At 35.0% G+C, this 24,568-nt stretch overlaps 3 protein-coding genes across 4 annotated transcripts in view; 2 read left to right on the top strand and 1 right to left on the bottom strand.

Moving 5' to 3' along the window:
* The first annotated feature begins 2,414 nt into the window (after positions 1 to 2,414).
* Positions 2,415 to 8,087, top strand: LOC113233954 (heparan sulfate glucosamine 3-O-sulfotransferase 3B1). The gene is made up of 6 exons (XM_026469191.1): positions 2,415 to 2,468; positions 2,720 to 2,913; positions 3,221 to 3,301; positions 4,915 to 5,088; positions 6,867 to 7,095; positions 7,648 to 8,087. Exons 1-6 carry the CDS (start codon positions 2,415 to 2,417, stop codon positions 7,882 to 7,884), a joined length of 969 nt encoding a protein of 322 aa, XP_026324976.1. The 3' UTR covers positions 7,885 to 8,087.
* Positions 8,088 to 11,425: 3,338 nt separating this feature from the next.
* Positions 11,426 to 18,413, bottom strand: LOC113233785. Of its 2 annotated transcripts, XM_026468986.1 has the most exons (7): positions 17,970 to 18,413; positions 17,573 to 17,737; positions 15,809 to 15,956; positions 15,312 to 15,591; positions 14,946 to 15,053; positions 12,832 to 14,818; positions 11,426 to 12,060 (listed from the first exon to the last, which is right to left on the bottom strand). In XM_026468986.1, exons 1-7 carry the CDS (start codon positions 17,990 to 17,992, stop codon positions 11,895 to 11,897), a joined length of 2,877 nt encoding a protein of 958 aa, XP_026324771.1. In that variant the 5' UTR covers positions 17,993 to 18,413; the 3' UTR covers positions 11,426 to 11,894. The 2 variants fall into 2 exon arrangements, with proteins under 2 accessions (XP_026324771.1, XP_026324772.1); XM_026468987.1 differs by lacking the exon at positions 17,970 to 18,413 and having other exon boundaries at positions 17,593 to 17,623.
* A 3,449-nt stretch (positions 18,414 to 21,862) lies between these two features.
* Positions 21,863 to 24,568, top strand: part of LOC113233908 (caskin-2) — a 411,484-nt gene continuing 408,778 nt past the window's right edge. Inside the window, exon 1 of the mRNA XM_026469140.1 lies at positions 21,863 to 21,997. Within this exon, the coding sequence (XP_026324925.1) occupies positions 21,982 to 21,997 (16 nt within the window). The 5' untranslated portion in view covers positions 21,863 to 21,981. The remainder of the gene's footprint in view (positions 21,998 to 24,568) is intronic.

The raw sequence follows: 24,568 nt of genomic DNA, 5'->3' as shown, positions 1-24,568 counted from the left end.
CATGACGAATATGGCACTCATTTCTAAATCCAAGATGGCGGACACGATTTTTTCAAAAAAATGCTATGTGGGTATCATTTTCGAGGTGTTTGGGGATGCTCAATGTGAATATGGCACTATTTGTAAATCCAAGATGGCGGGCACGATTTTTCAAATAATGGCAAGTTGGGTATCGTTTTCGAGGTATTTGGGGGTGCTCATTACGAATATTGCTTTTGTTTGAACTGTCGTGTTTGCCATCTTGGATTTAGAAATGAGTCCCATATTTGTATTGAACATTCCCAAACATCTCAAAAACGATACCCAACTTGCCATTATTCGAAAAATCGCGCCCGCCATCTTGGATTTAGAAATAAGTGCCATATTCGAAACCTAAAACCGAAAATGCCATAAGCAAACATTAAAGAAAATAACTGTTAAAATAGATTAAAAAATCGCTTAAGAATGCTCCCCTTTTAAGAAAATAAAATATTTTAATATAAAATATTTCGCTTGAGTTACGAAAAGAAAGACATATAATAAGCTATCAAAGTTGTACTGGTGGTGCCAACACTATAGTAGAAACAAATATATACTGTAAATTTGTTGCAATATGTGCTCCAATTCAAATAAAATTAATATAAATAATTATTCAATAAAGCATGAACGCAGAGCCGTTAAAAGTATTATAAAATAATTAAGTGTCCCAATCACTTACAGGAGTTAACGAAAACATTTAATGTTTATTCGAGTAAATATTCGTTCAAAATGCGCAAATAAATCGAAATTACAGGCACCACTAAAATTTACGTAATATAATTATTTTGATACAGAATAGCAAAATGGGGAGAAAAAAAATTCGTTACTTTGCAACACTTTCGTATCTTGTTGCCGCGAAATTATTTTTCTGTTTTAGTGAATATTTACATAAAAATATGAGTTGAAACGCATTACTTACTTGTGGAATGCGATGTTAGTGTCTATTTTGTTTGTCTGTTGTATTTTTACACCCATTTACCGCACATTTCGTCATTTTTAGCAAAAAATTTTGGAGCTGTTCGCGGTGCAATATGACCTTGAGCACTAACAGCCCGCGCGCTCCTGGGACGCGTTTGGAACCCTCTAACTTGCCTCACTTAGCGTGTGCGGGCTAGGTTTCTATGCGTTATTATTCTAAGTTATAGGCTATGTATGTATTACTTTTAAGGTAATAAAAAATAATTTTAATTAATAAGTAACTATAGTTCAAAATTAATATAGTTTGCATTAATATTTACTCAACTATTTGATGACTACCATCTACATTTTTTTGATTTGCTTAGTCATCGGTGGCCATGGTATGGGTTCGGAACAAAGGTTTGGTTGAAAAAAACAAATATACGTGATAATTTCCAATGTTTAGCATCTTTCAAGTTAAATATTATTTAACTCTCTGCAAATGATAAGTTTCAAATCGAAAACTAACAAAACGATTTTTTTAAAACCGGTAATAATCACAATAAAGCACAGTTCAAACAATGTTCTTACCAGAACTCTACTCAATGCTCAAGTCAGGACTTGAGTATGATTTCGTATTCTAGAACTCTACTCAATGCTCAAATTAGGATTGCACTGGAAACACAAGTACTGGAAATACGACCCTAATGGCAGGGACTTGAGTATGACTTCGAGTGCTTTAAACCATACTCAAATCCTGACTTGAGCATTGAGTAGAGTTCTAGAATACGACCCTTATTAGACTCCCAGGGGGACGGGTGGGGCGAGTTTATGAAGTTTTAACACATATTATTTTTATTTTGAGTTTATTATGAAGAAAATACGAAGAAAGAAATAGTGGCGGAAAAAGTTGGAAATATATTCCATAATTTAAACCAAATTACAAAAAACCCAAAAGACTATAAATCCTGAAAATTCCATTACGAATTCAATTTTTTTGTTTAAAGTGACAATAATGTGATTTGAGTTAAAGTGAAAACATAAATATTGACACCCGCCGCTTAATAGACTATTTAAAAAACCCAAACAAGTAAACTAAGTTATTAAGTAAAAGTGTAAACATAATAAAATTATATTACAACCACAACGGAAAATATTTGTTAAACGAAGACATGGCTCAAATTACTTGTATCCAAGCCAAAATTCTTAATAAAAAACTTATACTTCCGGATCCGGACGTCGAACTACAACGCCCAGCGTGCAGCGCGGTAAGATTTTTTGGCGTTATTTTCAAGTCGATGCGCGCGCCGATTTTTGGTTTCCCAAGGAGGGTTGGGGCACAGAAATAGCATTGATCGGCCTTGAGCTGTTTTTTTCTGACGGAAATACTGCAGTGTTAACATATTAGGTATTCTTCTTGCATTATGTGTTCAGATGTTTGCCAAATCCATTGTATTTATGCGAGATGTGAACAAATCGGTACCAAATCAATGTAAGACATGAATTCGAAAAACAGCAATGAGATGGATACCGGCGATTTCAAAGCGAACTATGTTTATTTATTTCATATTGTTATTTCTCTTGTATTTATTTTATGCTGTGAATACTTGTCTAGTTGACGAAAAAAAGGTTTGTAAAGTTGGCAAAACTAAGATCACTTATGTTTCTGACAAGACATATTTATCTGCAGTTCAAATTATTTTGAAATTCTTAGTAAATTTATAATAGTCTGAATTCGTATTATTAGGTAATAGTAGCTACTATCGTAATTTACTAATAAATGAACAAAATAATATAATTTCAGATAACTTTAAAATACGTGTTTCTGAAACGTTCTAACTACAAAAGCCTGGCTTCATTCTTCGGACTAAAGTTCGACGACAGCACTGAAAAGTACAGAAGATTAAGAAAGAACTTGGTACCAGTGAAAAGACTGCCAGATGCCTTGATTATTGGGGTTAAAAAGTGTGGTACTAGAGCTCTTTTGGAGTTTTTACGGTAAGAATATAGACCTTTGCTTGTTTGTCCTGACGGACGTAAGGAAAACGATAAGGGTTCTGGTGTGAAGGGCTAGTGTCCGCAAGTTGACGTCTAGGTGCATATTTTGCGTATGATGGGTGCAGGGTCCTACTCGTGCCACCCAAGCTTCAGGCGCGAAAGTGTAACAGTTACTCTCGCATTCATAATATTAGTTTGGATGTTGAAAATAGACAAACCATAAAACTTATTTTGGTTGTATCGAAGGCTTTTAATACTCAAGTATATTCAGTAACCATTATAAAAGTTTTTCCTAATTTTTTTTCAGACTACATCCTGATGTTAGAGCTGCTGGTTCAGAAGTTCATTTTTTTGATAAGTTTTACCATAAGGGCTTTGAATGGTATAGGTAAGTTTTCATAGTATTTTTTTTTTTCAATTGTTTCCCCTTTTTTATATTCCTTAATATTATCATGGTCCTATAACCCAAGAGAGTTGTTAATCTCCATACTACAGATTGTAATTCTGAAAAAGGTCAAAATCTCGTCTTAAAAACTAGATGGCGCTGGTCAACAGTCTGGATGTAGTTTATATTATGTAAATGACCGTGAACATCAATTAATTCCTCTTTAATATGAAATACAAGAAGTCAGTTTCTTGTAATATTATTCAAATGTTGATTATTTTCTGAACTTTGACAAATATACAATATGCGTGTCAATATATGGCATTGTGTGTCACAAACTAAATTAACACTTCCTCATGCGTAAATGGAGCTAATCCTAAACAAAATAGACGGCACTGTCCATAAAAATGTGTGTACTGAGCGCCATCTAGTTGATTTGTGTGTTATCGTCAGAAATTAGAGTAAATTTGTTAAATTGCAGCTTGTCAATGTAAAACAAATTTGAAAAGGTTGTCGCACACTGCTGGCACCGCTTAACCTCCTGTAGATTGTAATCTAAAAATGAGCAGAATCATAATATAATTAATAGACAATTCATGTTATGAGTTTTCACACAAAACAATAAAACGTAATTCATCTATTTGACAGTGGTCTCCTTAAAACCTCCATAGATCACTGTCTAATAGATGAATTGGGTTTTTTGTTTTATTTCAAAATTCATAATACGAATTGTCTATTGGTCATATTATGATCATGCCAATGCGGCCTTTTTAGGCCCCCTGCAGGTGTGTTTGTGGAGGTTTGTCATTTCTAAACGTACCAGAACTTCGACATTAATAAGAAACTATTGTATCGAGTTCAGAGAGAGAAAGTGTACGCTATTTACATATATATAACAATCGCGAAAAACCGAAGTTACACATACGAAATGGAATTTTTGTTCCAGATTTAAATTGCGTATATTTGTTTTTTCAAACAAACCAACGTTTCGGGCCCTTTACAGGTCCCACGGTCACGGTTGATTTGTTTGAAAAAACTACTTACTATACTATATAACTATAGTTAGTATACTTATTGTATTTGTAATATAGAATGATGAGAAAGAGCACATGCGCTCGCTTCGGGAGTTTGGAAGAGAGTGACGACGGAATGAAACAAAGTGAGAATGACGAGGCAAAGGAATTAATAAAGAACAATTAAAAATTTGAAACTGAACGTACAGCCCCGCTCTCCCCTACTCGACGCGACATGGTGTGGTGTACCTATAGGTACTAAAAACCCGACTACGCTGCTTTGTATCGCGTTAGCAGTCCTCTGGAGTTATTGATCCATGATATTATTAACGAATCTTAATGCTAATTTGTCTTCCTAATTTTCTTTACTTAATTTAGAAAGATTCCATTCTACTGCCTTAGTATGTTAAAAATAGCACCTTAGCTGAAGGCGCTGGATCGAAATAATTTTTCTTAGAGTTCGATCTTTGTATTGTTAATTATAACAAACTAGTGGACTAATTTCACAAAAATGAATTAAATAACATGGCAGTAAAACATTGTGATATTCTATAAAGTTAATATCATAAATACTTGTCAATAAAAAGCCACTAAAAATTTCAGAGATAAAATGCCACCAACACTGGAGGGCCAGATCACGATGGAAAAGACCCCCTCATATTGGGTGACACGGTCAGCGCCACGCCGCGTTTATGCCATGAACCATTCTGTCAAATTACTAGCTGTGGTCAGAGATCCGGTCACTAGGGCTATAAGTGACTATACACAATCTGCAAGGTATGTATTTAAAACAACTATATTTTTTTCTAAACACATACGTACACACATGTTAATTCGAGAATAAACAAAACTACATAGGGCGCACTATAAGTTTCCGGAACTGGCCACTTACATACACAATATTTCAGAAGTAATTACAACATTTGAAAATGGAACTCTTTGGCTGTAGAATACAGTTTGTTTCATCTGACTGTCACTTGTTTTTACATTGTGGCGTCATTATAGAAATTGGTTGTCTACATCACCATGGATTTAACTCGTGAACATTTTCGTAGTATGATTTTCTACGACTTTAAATGTAATTTAAGAGCTCAGCGGAGTTTCACTCGGCTTCAAACTGTTTTGGCGATGAAGCACCATGAAAGACGACTATTTATAGCTGGTTTGCAGAATTTAAACGCGGTCGTGTGAATCTCAGTGACGAATTTCGTGATGGTCGCCCGTCCAATGCTGCGAACAACAAAAACATCGATGCTGTGCGCCGTATGATCAAAACAAACAGGTATGTGACATACCATGAGATTCGAACATCTTTAGGCATAGACATGAATCAAATACAATCAATACTACACAAACATTTGGGTGTGAAAAAGCTGTGCTCTTGGTGGATCCCACACAATTTGACTGAGGCTTGAAAAACGGATCGCGTCACATGGTGCAATGCCATGCTTACCAGATTCAACGAAGGGGCGTCAAATTTGGTGTGGGACATAATAACAGGTGATGAAACATGGATTTATAGTTACTTCGTTACGTCTTTCGAGATGAGCCGACACCAACCAAAGTGGCATGCGTGCAAAATGCCTCTAAGCGGATGATTGCTTCTTTTCTTTAATAAAACTGGACATGTGGCTACTGTTGCTTTGGAAAATCGTTGTACCGTGAATAGTGATTGGTACACGACCATTTGTTTGTCGGAAGTTATTGACAAATTCCGTAAAAATAACCGTAAACGCCATATCATCTTGCACCACGATAATGCCAGTTTTCACACGACCTGACAGACAAATGAATTTTTGAATGTGAACAACGTTGACCTTATGAGCCATCTCGCGTACAGTCCCGACCTGGTACCTTGTGACTTTTATTTATTTCCAAAAATTAAGAACCAGTTACGCGGTCAACGAATTCATCACCTTAAAGGGCTGTCGAAGAGTATGAAAAATGTGTTTCAGAGATTATCACGGAGGAGTGGCACAAATATTTTCAAAATTTGTTCATTCGTATGAAACAGTGCATTAACGCTAACGGAGAATATTTTGAGAAACAATATCATCAACATCATTTCTAACCATTTATAGTATTTTTTCTTATTCGTTCTGGAAACTTATAGTTGAACATGAAAAGACTTTATTTTCTTGCAAAAAATTTGCTTTTGTGGTCAAGGCAATGAAAAGTTGAAACTTACATAACATTAAGGAGACATACAAATTTTCTGGTTTCTTTATATTTAAAGTAAAAAAGGGAGCGTTACATTTCAAATCAATAGTATATTTCAACCACAATTCTACAATTGATGACACAGAGCCTAGAAATGTGTAGGTTTGCGAGATTATGTAAACACCACTGTAGTAGCTATTTAGATACTGTCACAGCCACACAAGCAAAGTTTCAAGGGTATTTCAGCTACTCTTTTCTATATATTTACTGATCAAAATAGAAACCAATGCTGTCAAACAATAAAAAGAATTTTTTGAAAATGTGTTAAATAGCGATTTATTCCATCAAAAACGAAACACGCACGCTGTTGATGATTTTAAACTTTGTCTACACAGTAAACGCCCATCCCTTCCACGTTTTGAAGACCTAGCTTTGGTAAACAGCACCATGGGTTGGGGAAGAGCTCCTTGGTCTGTAGTAGACGCAACATGGCCTCCCGTTCGGCTTGGTGTCTATGCAAGGCCCTTGAGACGTTGGCTAAGGAGATTCCCAAGGTCACGTCTTCTTCTTATAAGTGGAGAGAGACTGGTTAATGATCCTGCAGCTGAAATGGCCAGGGTACAGGTAAATATGAAGTTCCTAAATATGGACTAGTTAATAAAGAATTCTCATTTTGCTAGTCTAAACAACTATTGTGTTGTAAATCAAAGAGTGATAATAAAAATATTATTTTAAAATATTTTTGTAACTTTTTAATGAATATAGAATAAATGGGATGACTATACTTTTAGATCTGTCAAGTTAGTTAAAGTTAACGCCATCTATTGTACTCTGCCTTTTACTTGTCTCTGTACTTGTACTTGTGCGCAGTAAGTAGTAAGTCAAATAATCGACATGACTACTTTTTCTAAATTGACCAAAGTTTAGAATTATAATTTATAATATAATACACATCAAACAAAGAACAATAAACTAGATACACAATCTTGTCCTTGATTTGATATAATTGTTAATTGTTGCTGTTTTTGATAATTATCAAACATTCTCAGATGCATTCACGAGGGCCAACGACTAAGCTATTTATATTACTTTTATTTTGGATTTATATTTTATTTATTACCATAAACATGGACAATCACATAATTTACGTTAAGGACAACGTTTTTAATGTTTCAGAAGTTCCTTGGTCTCAAACGTGTGATAACGGAAAAACATTTCTACTTCAATTCTACTAAAGGTTTCCCCTGCCTCTTCAAGTCTGAAAGCCGTTCTACACCTCACTGCCTTGGCAAAAACAAAGGAAGAAACCATCCTCACATAGACCCTGTAACTATACAACGCCTTAAAGAGTTCTATAAGCCATTTAATGAGAGATTTTATGAGATGTCTGGCATCAATTTTGGTTGGGATTGATGTGGTAAGTTGCAATATATATGCAAGAGAATATAGAAATTGCAATTTTTAATAATTCGCTGCTAACATCTGTTAAATTTTAGGATTGAAGTTACTATAACTTAGCAATAATTAATTTGAACTATCATTATAAATATGCTAAATGAAGCAGTTTGGATTTGACAGTAAATAAGTGAAATTTTCGCTTTCGAGTTCCTAAGTAGATTAATCGAATAACACATAATTTATATCGAATTTGTGTTCATCCATTTTTAACATTTTGCGAGCTCATAATTTATACGATTATGAAGCTTGATAACAATTGTTTACATAGTTACTTAAATATATAATTATTAATTACCGAGTAACGTATCAGGTAGGTAAAATTATCCACATTGTGTATTCTTTACTTCAATTTTTGCGCTATAAAATATGCGACGCAATTTACACAATAATAATCTATGGGATAAGGTGCTCGAAATAAAAAGATAAACGTCTACATATAGATACAAGGTGTGACTTAGGGTCGTATTCCAGAACTCTACTCAATACTCAGGTCAGGACTTGAGTATTGTAGTGAGCACTGAAAATCATACTCAAGTCCTTGCCATTAGGGTCGGATTTCCAGTGCTTGAAATCATACTCAAGTCTGCTCAAATCCTGACTTGAGCATTGAGTAGAGTTCTAGAATACGACTCATAGAGTGGTTAAAACCAACAACTATTTATTCATCACTTTTTCGAATCCCGGATTCCGGAAAAAAAATTATTGCATCGTAAGATAAATAAACTACTCGCATACAAAGATGAACTTGGATTTTAAAGTAATTGTAAAAATAAATGTAGTACAAAACAAATATTTCACCAAAGTAAATATTAGACTATAAGCAAAAGCTTGTTTTAACTAATGCACCACTAGAATTAATTTTAAAATGAAAATAAAAAAGCTGCAGTTGAGCTTTCTAGGTGAATAGTTTTATCCTACGATGCAGTAAAACTATTTCCGGAAATATGTAGACATTTATAATAAATAAACATTTGGAACATCTATTTCAACCGTTGAATAATAAATCGATCATCAATTGCATAAAAAGTAATACAAATGATGTACCTATGTTTAGTATGGTGGATGCTGTTGTAAGTATTTTAAACTAAGAAATGTCAAGTATTGTTGTAGTATAAAAAGACAAGTAGAACTACTCCCACCTGTTCGGCGTATCAATGCCTACACTTCACTCGGAGCGTAGGGTTGTCACTTTATTATTTTAGTTGTACCTACAGGTTCTTATCGTATCCATGGCATACACTGTTATTGTGGACACAGAAGTTATAAGCCAGTACCCGCTTCACTAGCAGTAGGCGCCATGCTGAATTGTGAGACATGTTTCGGTCATTCCCGGTCTAGTGTTTTTACTGATGCAATTTAATCTTCGAGTATTGTATCGTAAAATAGTGTTTAATAATTACACAATAATATACTTGAATATTAAAAATAATAAAAAATGCCACGGAAATTAGGTAGTGAACACTAGTCCGAAAAATTAGCCAATCGGCGTAATTTATTCGCCGATTGTTGTTCAGGGTGCGTCAGACGTACAGAGGACATAATAGTACGCCATTGGGAGGAGGTTCCCTTCGTGTACCCCGAGCGTACAGGTTGTAAAATTAAGGTGTTCCTCAAAGCATTCTCGTGCTATATAGAAATAACCTTTGTTAAATGCAGTACTTATGTATTAATATTTTTATACCAGGATCGCGGATTGGTATATCGATTATGGGAGTATGATTATGAAACAGAAATGAAATGCTAACAATCCTGGATTTGATTCACTCTTGTTTAACTCTTCAATAAACACATCTAGGTACTATTTGATATGTTTTAAAATATCGAGCAAACATTTCAGTTCTATAATGAAAGGCGCGTGAGACGACTCGCGTTATGCAACGTGAGTGCACCGGGAGATTATGCGAATGTGTGCGGCCGTGCGTGCGATGGGCGTTTAACATCCCATAGAGTTACACTACTTGTCTAATTATATCAAGGTATTGTTCTGTACCGTGTGAGATAGTGCACTTAATTGCCATTTGACCCGCCTACTAGAATTTTAGGCTGTTACTAAGAAATTATTTCTTAGCAAAGCTCATAATTTTTACTATAAGAAAAATGTTCCGACATAAATTAAGGTTTTACACCAATTTAGAGTAATAATACGAACGGTTGTGTTTGTAAACGAAGTATGTTAAACTTAGGCTATGCTGGCCAAATTGTAACACTAGTTACTTGTTTAATAAGTGGAGGGTCTAATTTTATTTGTTGTACGAAAAAATACAGTTGAAATTGTGGAAATCAGTTTGCAAGTCTATTAGTCAAGACGACCCTAACATCACGGGGTTATTGCAAATGCAACTGATGTAATCACCACGAATTTGCAATAATCTTGGCGTCCGTGTCTCAATTTTAATAATTTTGAGAATTGTAGCATTTTCTATAGCGGCAAACGGTGTGGAAAGTGGTACATTTTCGCATTAGTATAATTTGGTTTTGTTATCTGCACTAGTTCTTTTTACTGTATTTTATTTTTAATTTACAAATTCAGTTTTAACTGATGCAATTTGCCTTATTTCGCTAAGCACTTAGCAAAGAATTAATTTTTGGGCTACACTTCGTTCGTCTGGTTTCTATGTGCAACTTAGGGCGCCTTCATGACGCTTATAGAAGCGCTGCACTGACGTGGCTACCACGCATCTGTAGCGCTTTAGTAAATTTTAATTCACTTATTGTGATTGCAAAAACAGCGCGCGCGTGTCACGAGTGGCTCTGCTGCAACTGCGCTTCTAAATTTATATGAAAATTAGTAGTGGTGCTGAACTACTGAACTTTGTTTTGTAAATCAAAATAAAACAATAAATTTAGATGACAATGATTCAAATTTTTATTATATTAAAAAAGTAAGGTTTGGCAATTATTAATGAAAAATGATATCTGATAAATGTCCACCACGACCACAGTTACAGATGTCGATTCTTTCATCAGTTTTAATCACTTTTTGACAAAATGGTGGGTCTATTTCGTTAAACACCACACGAATTTTGAGTTTTAAGGCTGCAATCGATTCGATTGGCTCCGTATAGACTCTGTCTTTAACATAACCCCATAAAAAAATCCAGCGGTGTTAAATCACATGATCTAGCTGGCCACTTAACGGATTAATTTCGTGAAATTATGCGATCGGGAAATTTGGTTTGCAATAAATTAATTGTTTCGGTGGCTGTGTGACTTTTTTTGACCTTACTCTTTTTAATACAAAAAATATTTCAATCATTGTCATCTAAATGTTTTATTTTGATTTCCAAAACAAAGTTCTTGTTGAAAAACCCTTTGTAAGTGCCTAATTTGAACGCGCCCTTAAGAAGTTTTTGGCCCTATAGTTACAGTAATTTGCACTAATTATAAGCCATCCATAACCCACGTGCCATATAGTCGCTTTTAATTAAAAGAATGGAGCTTTAAAATATACGAATATTTATTAAATAACAGAAATAAAATAACTACTTAAAAATACGAGGTTTTATTGCAACCCTGTTATAAATACAGAAATAGGATCAATTTACGTTGCTGCGGAACTGAAGGGAAGCAAATTTTTGTTACCAGAGCATAACAAACTTTATGTCAATTGTGTAACGTACAATTTAGAGACGAGGCAATAAAACAGGTTCTGCATTCCTTGAGAATACTCCCGCTATCATATCGATCTAGTTACACAATTGACATGAAGTTCAATATGCTATTACAAGCTTCCATTCCGTTCTGTGGCGATGTCAATTGAGGCGTAGTATATATACTTATTAGATACTTGAAAGATATTACATAGACAAGTCTCATTTAATCAAATATTACTAAGTTTATTTCCTTGGTGCTTAATTATTATCATTAGTTAATATTTAATCCTCATTGTCATTCTGATCAGTTCTGATTTAGCACGATGAGAACTATCTTAATAAACAAAACATTAACTAGGATACTGAAAAAAATTAAGTAAGATCATTACTTGAAATATACATTGGTAAGTTGTTAGGATTTATCTGCAAGTAGGAGACGGACCCCACGCCCACAATGGCGAAGAGTATGGGTACATTATCTTCGTATTGCGCATGAATGGTATCGACGTCGCTGCCAGAAGGAAATTTGTAGTTTTCACTGAAATAGTAACAAAGTTAAATTAGATCCTTGGTCTTATTGTTATTTGTTATTAATTGGCATCCAGAAACAGAAAGCGAAGTATTTGTACCCGCGTCAAATAACATATAGCTGATGTCAAACACCGTCGCGTAAACAATTCTGCAGTCTGCGAAAATGTCATGGATAAACCTACACATTCAATTAAGTTTCACAAGCCCCAGGTCCTCGCAAAAGAAGTCCGTTATGTACCCAGGATCGAGCGAGAGGCCATTGAAATTAAAAAACATCCTAATTTCAACAGGGAAGATGGTTTCTCTGTACCATCAGTTTGGGATCCAGTATTTCCTCTGATGAAAAATCCCAAACAACACAAAACTGCACTACTAATCAATATGTTTTAGTTTGTTCTAATTTCCATTATTAATTAATAATAAATTGAACTTAATAACAAGTCATTCAATAAAATAATTTGTAAAACTTAATGTAGCGTAAATTGGAATATTTTCTTTGTAAAATTTAAAATAAGGTATTTAATTTATAACTATTGTAACTATAGTGAAAAAAATAGGGTGGTTTGCATTAATATTAGTCATAACTGGTTGAAGACAGTACCACCCCAGTCAACCGTGACCATGGGACCTGTAAAGGGCCCGAAACGTCGGTTTGTTTGAAAAAACAAACGTACGCGATTTAAATCCGGAAAAATAGTTTCATTTCCTATCTAACAACTTTTTTAGAATTCCTAATAAACCTTGTAGTTCAACATAAAACTTTACGTATCGCACTTACCTAGTACAGATTACTCTGAAGTGCGGTTTGGGTTTATTCGACTTCTTAAAGTTTTGAACATCTCTATTGTACACATCAAAGTCTATGATCAAATCCGTTCGGCTATCTTCTTCTTTGTGCGTTTGTATAATGCTCAACTTCTTTAAAACAGAAGGCATATCAATGCAATCATCAGGCTTTATAATAGAGTCGATTTTCACTTCAATTTGATTAGCTATATCTTTTTCAATTGCTGCTGTGGCTACTTCGACATCTCTTAAAAAAGCAATTTTGGCTTCTAGCCAGTTTACAAACTCGCAACGTTGATTTTTAATAAAATCGTAAATATATTCGTCCCTTTTAGAACTCATTAGAAAGTCATACATCATACCTTTCGCTGGTATTTCTGCTCTCCCAAAATCTTCTTTACTTGGAAGCCAGTTTCTGTCAAAAACTGTTGTGGTATTTTCAGAATATTCATTGTCATCTTTATTACTTTTATCAGTATTTTCAGTTGAAGGTCCATCTTCACTACAACTTGGCAAGGATGTTTTGTTCTTTTCTGAAAGTTTCTTGAGAATGTTGAAAGGATTTTTCAACTTCTTTCCAAAAGTTTCCGTAGTTCTCTCATTCTTCTTACAGGACACACTTGGTGTATCATCTAAAATACAGTCAGAGTCTGATGAATCATCAAGTATTATTCTCGTCCTGTCGAACACTTCATAGTTGTCATTTACGTAAACATCAGCATCATATGATTTGTTGAATTTTTTAACTAAATGTGAAAACGCTCTTCTATGTCGAGAGCAAGATTTGTGGCTTGCTTCAAGATCTTTCAGTTTGGAAGAAAATTTTTTAAGCATTTCTAGATTTTCATCATATTTAGTAAGGTCGATTTCTTCAGTCCGTGGTCTTTTTCTGCTAATTTCATCTTCATCTTCTAGTTCTATTGTCGCAATAATTACTTCATCTTCAATTAAATCAAGCTGCGGCGTTAAACGTAACCTCGCGTTGTATCTCGTATTGAAGGTTTCTATCAATCTTTGTAGTGCTACTCTATTTTCAGTATGCGTGTTGCCCGCTTGAACTAACTGCTTAAGCCGCGAAGATAGCCTTTGTATGTGATCTAAGTGATACTGCTTTGTTTTCCTTTTTCTACTGCCGTTTACTGTGTTCGCGTTGTCTTTGCTTTGGTTCCTATTATTGTTTTTGTTGAAATTCCTTTGAAGTTGATTGGCTTGTGGTCTGTACAGTGGCGGAGGTTGACGTGGATAGAAATGAACTCGGGGCACAAAATAAATACTCGGTAAAAATGGCCTCCAAGAAAAATTGTACTGACGAGGTCGCCAAAATTGAAACTGTCTGAACTGGTGCCTTGGAAACCCAGAATTATGGTAAAAAGGAGCCCAATTATTAGATGACGTAATGTTGCTAGCAGCATCACTTACTCTCAGTACATGAGGCCCATTTACTTCCTCTGATACACTATATGCTCTCGAATCATTAGAATGAGGTCTAGAATATTTAATATTTGCCCGAATACTTTCTAAATTCAGAACATAAGAGATATTGTTCAAGAATACGTTTTTCGGAATATGTTGCTCTTCTGGTATTTTTATTGTGACTATTCGTTTCTGATATAAATCAGGAACATTTGTGAAAAGATTAACTATTTCTTTATTGTTACAGGGTTTCAGTTTTCTTTTCTGTAAATCTTGTAGTTTAGAATTTTTAACTGTTTGGAAATTTGTAGATTTTGCATTTTCTTGCCCGGAAATTATATTTTGGACTTGCTCAGGCAAAACTTGACTAGAAGATGCAATGATCTCACAATCTTTCGTGACATTTTTGTCTATTTCCATATTACTATTTTGATTGGTCTTATCTTGATTAAAAGAAAGATCAGACACTATGTCCTCCTTGTGAGAATCATCTTCAGAATTTACAAATTCACTTTGATCAATGTTCGTTCTGGAATTATCTTCTGCAGTTATAGACATATTTTCGCCTGAAAAAGAAAGATCAATCAGTTTATATTTTTTCACAACAGTACATATAAAGAAATACTAGACAGAAGACCACATTCTTAATAATACTTTAAACACCGAAGGAACCTAATATATAGTGGTGCATACCTAAAATGCAAGTCTGAGTTGAAACATTGTCAACTTCAGACACAATAAATATCTCATTAATATCACAGGATTCTTCACCACAATCACTTACATTACTCTGTATCTCATCTGAAAAAATAAATATGTAGTTTGTATTCAACATTGAACACATTCAGTTATTTAAATATATATAAGTACAGCGTAAAAGGATGTCAGTTGTTCAATTATATAATGTTGGAAGTACAGAAACAGTGCTATCAAATAAGGACAGATAGTAAGATATTATAAAATGTTCCACAGTCCTAGAATCGCAAATGTTTAGATGGTCTTGTGAAACAACATCAAATGCATTACAGAACCATCGAAAAATAAGATGATAATAATTACCGTCTACTTCTCCTTCCTTTACCTCATTAACCATCATTCCAGTATCATGTTTCACTGCTTCCGATTCTTCTATTCTTACAACATTTTTAGAAGATATCAAGTTTATTTTCTTCTCATAATCAGTAGGTTGACAACTGTCATGTCTGAAGACTTTATATCCTAGTCTACTGAGTGAAGCATACACTTTGTAGTGTAGAAATGATATTTTACCAGAGAGCAGTAATGAATAAGCTTGCTGGAGAGACACAGTCACTTCATTGTATGTTAGTCGAAGACAGTTCTGTAAAATAATAAATTCAGATCAATCAATTATTGCAAATAAAACAAGTAATTGTATGCACAGGTATCTTATAATATTTATTTTTAAGAATTTCTTTATTATCAACATTAGTCTCAGAATTATCACTCTTCATTAAAACTTCTTTTATGCAATAAATCTGATCTTAAAGGAATAAACTACAAAAAAAATAAAAAGCAAAATCATAAAAAGGTCTCACGATTTCCATCAAGAACAGAGCTTCCTCTGGTTTAAGAAACAAATGTTTGCCCACTTTGTGGCCCAAAAATTGCCAGTGCCCACCCACTTGTTTAGTCACATCTGCCAGCTTCAGTTCGTCTCTCCATACTGCATGACTTATGGATCCACTGAAATAAATATTTTATTGAGGTGATGCTGGGTTCTCACGGCCTTGCGAATGCAATAGCCGCGTTGTGCCTCGTCGGTTTGTACAGGCGAGCTCGCGCTACAAGCGAGTCCAGGCTTCCTCGGGCCGACGCGCGTGACGGCGCGTGGCTCTAATCTGGTTTGAGCTGCTATTCGAAAATAAAATGTGAGGAGCGCATAGATATTTCTACAGCCACTTTTGCATTGTACTTTGGATACAACTTACTTACAAAAAAAGAACCAGAGGTAAATTTGTAAGATTTTATTGAATTGAAGGGTCACTCAGACCTTTAAAACACAAAGATCTGTGGGGCATTGCCACTACGCCCGTCACTAAGTTGATAGGTTTCATGTGATAGTAATTTCACCAGTGCCCTTAGCCTTGAAAACCGGAATGCAGTAATAGTAAAGTTACTGCTAGGCGGCGGAAATATGTAAGGTGGCAGTACTTCCCGAACGAACTCTTTCACAAGGAGTTCTACTGCTACAAGAAATCGTCTAGTCACAGGTATGTGTGGAGTGGAACATGCTCTTCAATTGGCCTTGTTGTTTATTACTTCATTATAATAACTGTGTCTTAAAATAAAATTAAATAATTCAATACATCATTATATGACTTCACTTTGTACCTGAATTCTTTACTTATGTTAAATGATAATAATAATAATACCATTAATTATAAAAAGTCATTACCTGCATAGATTATAAGAAACAGATTAAATCATTAGTACAAATGAATTTATAGTATACATTTGAGTAGTATACAGTACACATTTGAGAATATTTTGATTAAAAACCATGTTCAAAGTGACAATTCTCTATTTACAAAACAAAACAAGGCTGTTCGAAATTTGATGATGATTATAAATATGTCCCTACAAAATGCAAGGTAAAAAGTTTTTTGCGATTTCTGACATTTCAAGTACTCTAACCTCAGTTGGTCCCATAGCGACTGTTGATCCTTACCAGAGCCTGGATCGAATGGCACAAAAAAAAGTTTTGTATAAATTGCCTTTTATTTTACTGACTGTACCATTTTTGAAAATCTGTGAATGCCAATCAAAATATCTTCTCAATTCATGGATAGTCTTCTAGAACCATTTTCCTGTACTACCAGCGATTAAGGTAGCTAGCCTTGCTGCCCCGTCTCAAATTTACACCCTGTATAACTGAACAGTATAACTTGGGCCCTTTCCACCCTGTATAACTGAACAGTATAACTTGGGCCCTTTCAAGGGCTGAGTGAGTACGCATTATCTAGGTGTGTGTGCTCCTTCGTTGATATCATTGTCACTTTACATTAGGTGAGATGGAGGTCAAAAACGCACTTGATTTTAAAAGAAATACATATACATTTGGTGTATATAGGCATTTAGAGTGTGATTGTGAGAATGTGCAGATGAGATAATGTTTGTGTGTGGTGCACAGAGCTTAGACTAGTGTTTGAATTAGTATTTATTGTGTAGCAGATATGGTACGTGCAAAGGGGACGAGTTAACATGTTTAGTAAGAATTCCAAGTACCTAAAATAGCCCTACATTCAAGGAACTTGGGTTTGGTACCCTAAAACATACAGCTAACATATTAACAGTCTTACCATTTTTCAATTCGCTCTACCTCAATAAGCTGTTTCTTGGCCTCTAAAGCAGACTGGATCTGCTTCTGCTCCAACCAAGATCCATTTGGCACGGTATCTTTCAGCCCCACTTCAGGCAATGTACTATCCAGCTTTATGACACCTTTGGCAACTAATTCGTTGCCACTGTCAAGACAACATTTTTAAATTACGATGTATATAAGGTTTCTTAGAACAAAAACTTGTGAAAATTCATCAGTATTGTTGAAAATGAACAATAAATTAATTATTTAGAATATTTTAACTGAGTGACAAGAAAGTAACTTGCAATTTTTTTATAAAAACGCAAAAATTATAATCCTAAAATGGACGTCAATTTGCACAAATATTTAAAGATAATTTTAACTCGAAGACTCACGATAAGATCCTTGGTCGTTCCATGATGTTTTGGAGACCCTTTAAAAACTGTTATTTGGTCTAATTACCATTTAAATTCAACAATACAATCTAAAGGCGCGGCAAAAATATTTATTGCACATAGGAGTTGACAGTTGACATTGACAAGTACAGGCAGGCAGTGTCGTCAGACTTTTGCGAAGTTAATCGCCAATTTATGTTGTTAAGTAGCCGATATTCGTCCAAGCCATGAAATTCCTAAAAATCAAGGAAAATAATTTGCTGCCGCGAAATTGGGGAATATGAACTTCTAACTATATTTCAAATATAGCCTAAATATCGCCGAGTCGCCGACCACTTTTTTAGTCGTCGCACGACCCCTCGAAGTAGTCTAAATGGCGAAAAATCGCCTAATCTGGCACCACTGCAGGCAAGTACTCAGTAGCACGGACTTGTTTAATAAACTGGACTGGACCGCGCATTAAGTTGATAAAACGAGCCGAGTGAGAGGCTTCAAAGTAGTAATGCGTCTCTTTCTAATAGGATGGAGGTGTTCATTCATGTTTCAGCCAGCCATATTGTTCGTAACTTTTTAATTTTTACAGAATATGTGGCCGCTTATGGATAACCAAAACTACTAATATTATTTCATAAATACAAATTAGTATACTTATTTGATATGCTACTTCATAATAGAAGGTTTTATTGTTGTTATATATTTTTTGTATTATTACAATAAAAGCATATTTACCTGTATGCAAATTTTATATAAGCAAAATTTAAAAAGTTAATGGACTAGACACTACCTAAGATGATTTTATTTAGCGTTGGCAACTTGTTAGACAAGGACAGACCACTACTTTGAGCTATCTCACGCGGCTCGGTTTTTTACTTTTATTTAAAATGAACCTTAACATAGCCCAATAAGGTGTAAATTTGTAATATTGGTATATCGAATTGCGCGATTAAGTTCATGAAATATATAAATCCGTACTCAGTAGTAGTAAAATTTTTCGTTCTCCGGGACAGGTTAAGGTCTAGCCATACTGCCAAATCTTAGATTTAAATTTTTCAACGTTTTATTTTAATAAGGCGGTTTCAAATCTTCAGTATGCTATGGTTGGTACTCAACTCTGAACTGTCTGTCAAGTGTGTCAGGTAGTTATCAAACTTTTGACAATTAGCATTTTTCATTTGCATTTTCGTGGCCATGGATACAAAACTAACACTAAATCTAATAAAAAAATAAACTAGTTATTTAATGCTTAACAATATAAAAATATAGCTTAAGAAAAGCTATACTTTTATTCAAAAATTGACTTCTGAGTATAATTATTTTGACTAGTCGGAGTCACTATATTGCCAATAGGTGGTGCCACACTATAGGTATGTATATGCCTTGTTTATTACGTTTGTAAATTTCCTTTATAAATGTTTATTTTAAAAGTATCAATAAAATACACATTTCACATCTGTATGAATAATAAAACAAGTCTTTTCATCATCTATTGAAAGGCAATATAAATAAATTATAATTATAGTATCTAGTATATAGTATCTTTATGTAGACCTAAAAATAATTAATATTTTCGCTAATACTTCGAAATTGAAATAAACTATACAGATTTAAGGTTAATATAGATTGTTCATACAGTCCAGTGCACATCAATCTTCACACCCTTGACTTAGAATAATTTTATCGTAAATTGAATTTAAAAACTTGACGTTTTGTTTACCAGGACGACATAACAGGCAGGAGACCACGAAATTGCTTCAAACCTACATAATATTATACTGCGCCCTAATACGTCATTTCTGGTTAACAACTAGTTATTGGTTGTACAAAATTTAATTTACAAATTCTAAATTTGCATTAAAGTGACAGTAGTAAAGTTTCACAAAATATCCTATACTATTATTAACTTTATAGTACTTCATGGTAGTCCTTCGCATTTGGTTTTTAAGTCTATTTTAAATTCACAAAGAGTATTAATGTACACGCCAGCACACACATTGATGTATCTTGTTCCGTTGCACTGGAGGCGATTTTCGAACAAAAATGTGTAGTCTGATGTGCCGTTGTCCGTACATAGTGTAGTACGATTATATAGAGCGTCTCGTAGCGTAACCTCAACACAGCGTAGACTCGCGTAGTAGCTAGCTACGCTACAGCGAGCGTAGCATGTTTGACGGCTATCGATTAGTCTCCCGGAACCGTACGAAGACAACCGACACAACCCGAATGCTCCCGACTACTACGTCCATACATAGCGGAAGTAATGAAATGTACAGAAAGATATGAACCGGAAAAATTGTCGCCCTCCTTTTTCTTCGCGTCGCGTCTTATCCGTGTCCCTAAAAAGGCTTCCTTTGTCAGGTTTTCCTTTCAGCGTATTTCTACCGCGTAACGAATGGATATTATTATGCAGGACGACAAGTTTTGATCCCAATAGAGCTTTTTTATTGTTTTTAAACAATTATGAAACGTTATTTTTCAGCTATATTTAAATAAATGGCTTCTGACGTTTAAAGTCGAGTGTAAGTACTGACTTTATTCCTTTGCCTGATAGCAGAAAATTGCACTTTAAAAATAACTATAGCGCGGGCATCGAAACTGTGCACTATCTCGAAAAGTAGCACTAGCGTCAGTAGTGAAACTGTAAAAATCGGTGAGTTGTTTAATGAAAAGGCGTAATTAAAGTCGTGTTAATTGGCTGTACATGTGGAGGGCCAATTCAGGGATGACGACGCGAAGCGCAGCGGCCGCGGTGAGCGAGGGCTTGAGGCGATTTAACGTATTGTATGCTCGTATAAACGAGTCCTCTCCCCTCGCTTCAGCTCAAACGGCTCTTCACGAGCCATAGCTCAAATAGTCTCCCGACCACGCACGTTTACGCCGGCCGGCATCGATTTTAACTATTAGCTCGAAAATTATAAAAAAAAAAATAGTATTCGAAACGTTTGTGCACGTTTGGTGTGGATCGAAGCCGGGGGAAGGGGTGGCGCACCCCGAAAACGTACGGTGTTATTTATGGTGTATTTTGACGTGTCGGTCCACTGCTAACTTCAAGCCGGGTAGGATAATGGGGTGATGGATAGTGTTATCGGTCGCTGTTCATGGCGAACAGTGTTCAAATCGTGCTTAAGTTATAGCCTTAATTTGCGGAAAACCCAGTAGAAACTACTGTTGCAATATAAACCGACACCGATATGTGACGCTAGTGATTTTTTCATCAACACCGGCTTTTGGTTTACTGCGAGTTTTGCTATTCAATGAACTGTAAATAAGTAAGGGTTATGTTGCATTGTAAAGTTTCTAAAATAGCGCAGGCATTTAATTGGAAAAGTGATGTGAAGATCAGTCATTATAAGGTGTTTATTGGAGGATATCAAAAGGAAATCGCAGAATTACTAGCAATTAAAACACCAATTTATTGGATTTGAAACATTTATCCTAAGGTAAGCTTAAATTAATGCTCTATTAATTCGCTTTTTAGGTTTTTTGTGCCATTATTAGTATCATTTATCAAATTAATACGTTAAATATTCCCACTACCCAATATAAAAAGGTATACCGTTCATTATTTTACGTGTTTACATTGTAGTTGCATTGACATGATAAATTGAGGGACATTGCAGTACAATCAGTAAACATGAGACTAGTTGTATTTAAAACAGCGCCATCTATTGAAAGTCGTTAGTCTCCATAACGTAGTTCCTTTGATGCTCACGGTGCCACCAGCGCCAAAATGTCAACCGGCAACACGGCTGCAGTCACGCGGCGTTGACGCGCGTTGCAGCATGTTTGCGTGGGTGTAGATTGTTTCGTGATAAACATTTTCTGTGTTTTCTGCCTTATCAATAACATACAGTGTTGTTATGTTAGCTAACGTGATTAAACAACAACCAATCCCGAGTTGAGAAATGAAATCAACTGTGTGCATAGTGAATTAAATGATAGAGTGCATTTGTGTTTTGTTGTCGCCAAAACAGCGGGCAGGATTCTGGCGGTGCAGTGAGGGTCTAGGGCCGGCATGAGGAAAATAAACGGTGAGAATGCAGTTTTAGAGAGATTCAAGCTTGAAGTGTGCGATAAGTAACTAACTGCCTGCTGACTTTAAAATAAGAACCGCATGCAAAAACTTACCAGCTTTTAGTCACAGATAAGAAAGAAGACAGACAAGCGAAGACCGTAATTGTACCTAAATGTAAACCTGTTTTTGTAATCTAATTTAATAAATAAATTGATAACATTGCATGTCTGCTATAATTATGGTTCTTATCCTGTTTGAACTTTCTAGATATTTCGGTGTTCAATAGAATGGGGGAGACATTTAGTAATAATAAGACATAGGGACTTGATTTGTGAGTTGTTCAACAGCTCTGCATATAATTATATCCCCGCTATAACTTATATTATAACATGTTATGGTTAACGCATAATATAATACTTGACAACAACGGCACAATGTTGTAAATCGTCCTATTGTTATTTAAATTGACGACACCTCAATGGTCCGATGGTTAGCACTATGGGCGATTGATGTAAAGGCTCTGTCCTAGAGTTCCGACAGGACTCACGTTTATGTATATTTTTTTAATTGTAACTGGTCTGGGCATTACTCTGTTTTTGTTTGAGAAGGTAATTAATGTGGTTGACGTAACTAAAAAACCATGTGGTCCGTAATCTCATTAGCTAAATCTAATTATAAGACACTAATATTGGATTTTAACACTTAATTTTGAGGTTGATAGCAGAATTAGGCCTTGTTGTGATCATGAATAGTATATTTTAATTGATAAGGTATATAAACGTTTTCATATGTTATGATACGGTATATAAACGTCCGCAAATTTGTGTGCCTCACTGTATCTACTTTTAGATCACATTGGTTGCAGCAGTATGTACTCGTCAACAAAAAAAAAGAAAAAAGAAAATCCACTTCTTTAGCCACAATTCATTTCCAAAGCTCTGATAAAAAGTTGTTGGATTCTCAGAATAGAAACGGCTGAGTCGGTCGAAATCATTAACCGTAGCGTAGCAGATCTCATACAAATGGCCCATAAAGGTAATCCGACAATAGTTGATGGGCTGACACCAAAGCGTGCCATTACGAAATGCCAGCTTACTATTAGCCCAGACTTCGTCACGGCCCACAACAGTGTGTAATATACAAAACTATGATGAAATGTCGAACTCTACTTATTTGATTTGAATACCCATATGCAAAGAAGATCCTAAAGATAACTTGAAATAATCGTTAACTTACAAAATTAAACTTAAAATAGAAATATACACTTGAACCTTAATTGGAAAACTCAGAAATTTGTGTGAATAAAATTTACACTTGCACAGTTATAATAATACTATTTATGACTGTAGCACGCAAATGTCTATTATTTCTGATTACATGTCGTCGAACTTTCGTCATGGCCAGAATATGGTTTCCGTGGAATATCATAAGTTAGGACTACTGAGACGCCACGAACCGTAGCAAGATTTATTGTTTAATGATTGCGACAGACAGCGTAGAACATCTATTTGTTTTAATAACACGCTCGAATGATGACACATCAGTCTCTCACGCGTTGTTTAGATGATAGATATCTTAGGTGATTCCCTGATTTGAATGAATTAAATTGTAACTCACGCCCTCGAGGCGCTACGTAACCTTTTAATGTGTATTATGATGAGAGAAAGATAGATGTTACGAGTACGTATGTTCCCGGTACGTCAATTACAATCTAGGAGTGAGCGAAGACGTTGGAATGAAGATTTTTATGAGCTGTAAAGATGATGAAAATGGGCTGCATAGTTCAACGTCCGTGCTAGGAAATATGTTCGCATGCAGCGGCAGAAAATCAAATAAACAGTCGCTTTCATCTCCGGTTTATCGGCAATGCACTTCGTAGCCTTGCACTTTGCCGTGTGTGTACTCAACTGTTCGCCTCGGCCATTACTCAGTCCGGTTGAGGTTGTTGACTCGACAACAATTCATTTCGATGATTTAAATTTGCATTTTAATACATTTGAAGTAAAATTATTGTTATTTAGTTGGCTGTTAAAGTTAAGGTAATTTGATGACTTTTCCATAATTGTTACATTTTATGCTGCTGATTACGTCCGACATGCGTAATGCATTATTCTGTACGAAATTTTGCAATAACATTATGATAACGTATTATTATCTAACAGTGTATAAAATCAAACTTAATACGTATGTTACAAAATATATCACTTATACAAATCTAGTTTTGTTTTCCTTTATCTACACGCGTGTTTATTATTCATTAGACAGTAAAACAACTCTCAGCAATCATATGTCCAATAGCCAGCCATTAATGTCTCTATTGATTTTACCAGTGGTTCGGAACAGCACTCCAATATTGACAATGAGCGGTAGTTTAGACGCTACTACGTGCTTTGGGACTTGATGAGTAGCGTACGTGACTTTCAGTTCATTGCTCCAGTTTTTTGCCACTTGATCTTGTGAATGAGTTTGCAGACCTTGGCTCGAAACTCGCAAGGATCTTGACAGGATTTATTGTTGCAAAAACGCGTCACGCGTACTTGCTTAATATAAACGTAATTAACTAGGAATATAACACTGTCAATGTATC

This window comes from Hyposmocoma kahamanoa, unplaced genomic scaffold, assembly GCF_003589595.1.
Source record: "Hyposmocoma kahamanoa isolate Upper Pololo Valley unplaced genomic scaffold, ASM358959v1 80, whole genome shotgun sequence".
NCBI lineage: Eukaryota > Metazoa > Arthropoda > Insecta > Lepidoptera > Cosmopterigidae > Hyposmocoma > Hyposmocoma kahamanoa.
Note: the sequence above shows the minus strand (reverse complement) of the source record. Positions and strands in the feature narration are given on the sequence as shown.

Coding starts and splice junctions, on each gene's coding strand:
- LOC113233954 (XM_026469191.1), top strand. CDS start 2,415: ATGAATTCGAAAAACAGCAATGAGATGGATACCGGCGATTTCAAAGCG. Junction 2,469..2,719: donor GCGATTTCAAAGCGAACTAT/GTTTATTTATTT, acceptor ATATAATTTCAG/ATAACTTTAAAATACGTGTT. Junction 7,096..7,647: donor CTGAAATGGCCAGGGTACAG/GTAAATATGAAG, acceptor TTAATGTTTCAG/AAGTTCCTTGGTCTCAAACG.
- LOC113233785 (XM_026468986.1), bottom strand. CDS start 17,992: ATGGAACGACCAAGGATCTTATC. Junction 17,738..17,969: donor GAACGACCAAGGATCTTATC/GTGAGTCTTCGA, acceptor TTGTCTTGACAG/TGGCAACGAATTAGTTGCCA. Junction 15,054..15,311: donor AAAGGAAGGAGAAGTAGACG/GTAATTATTATC, acceptor TTATTTTTTCAG/ATGAGATACAGAGTAATGTA.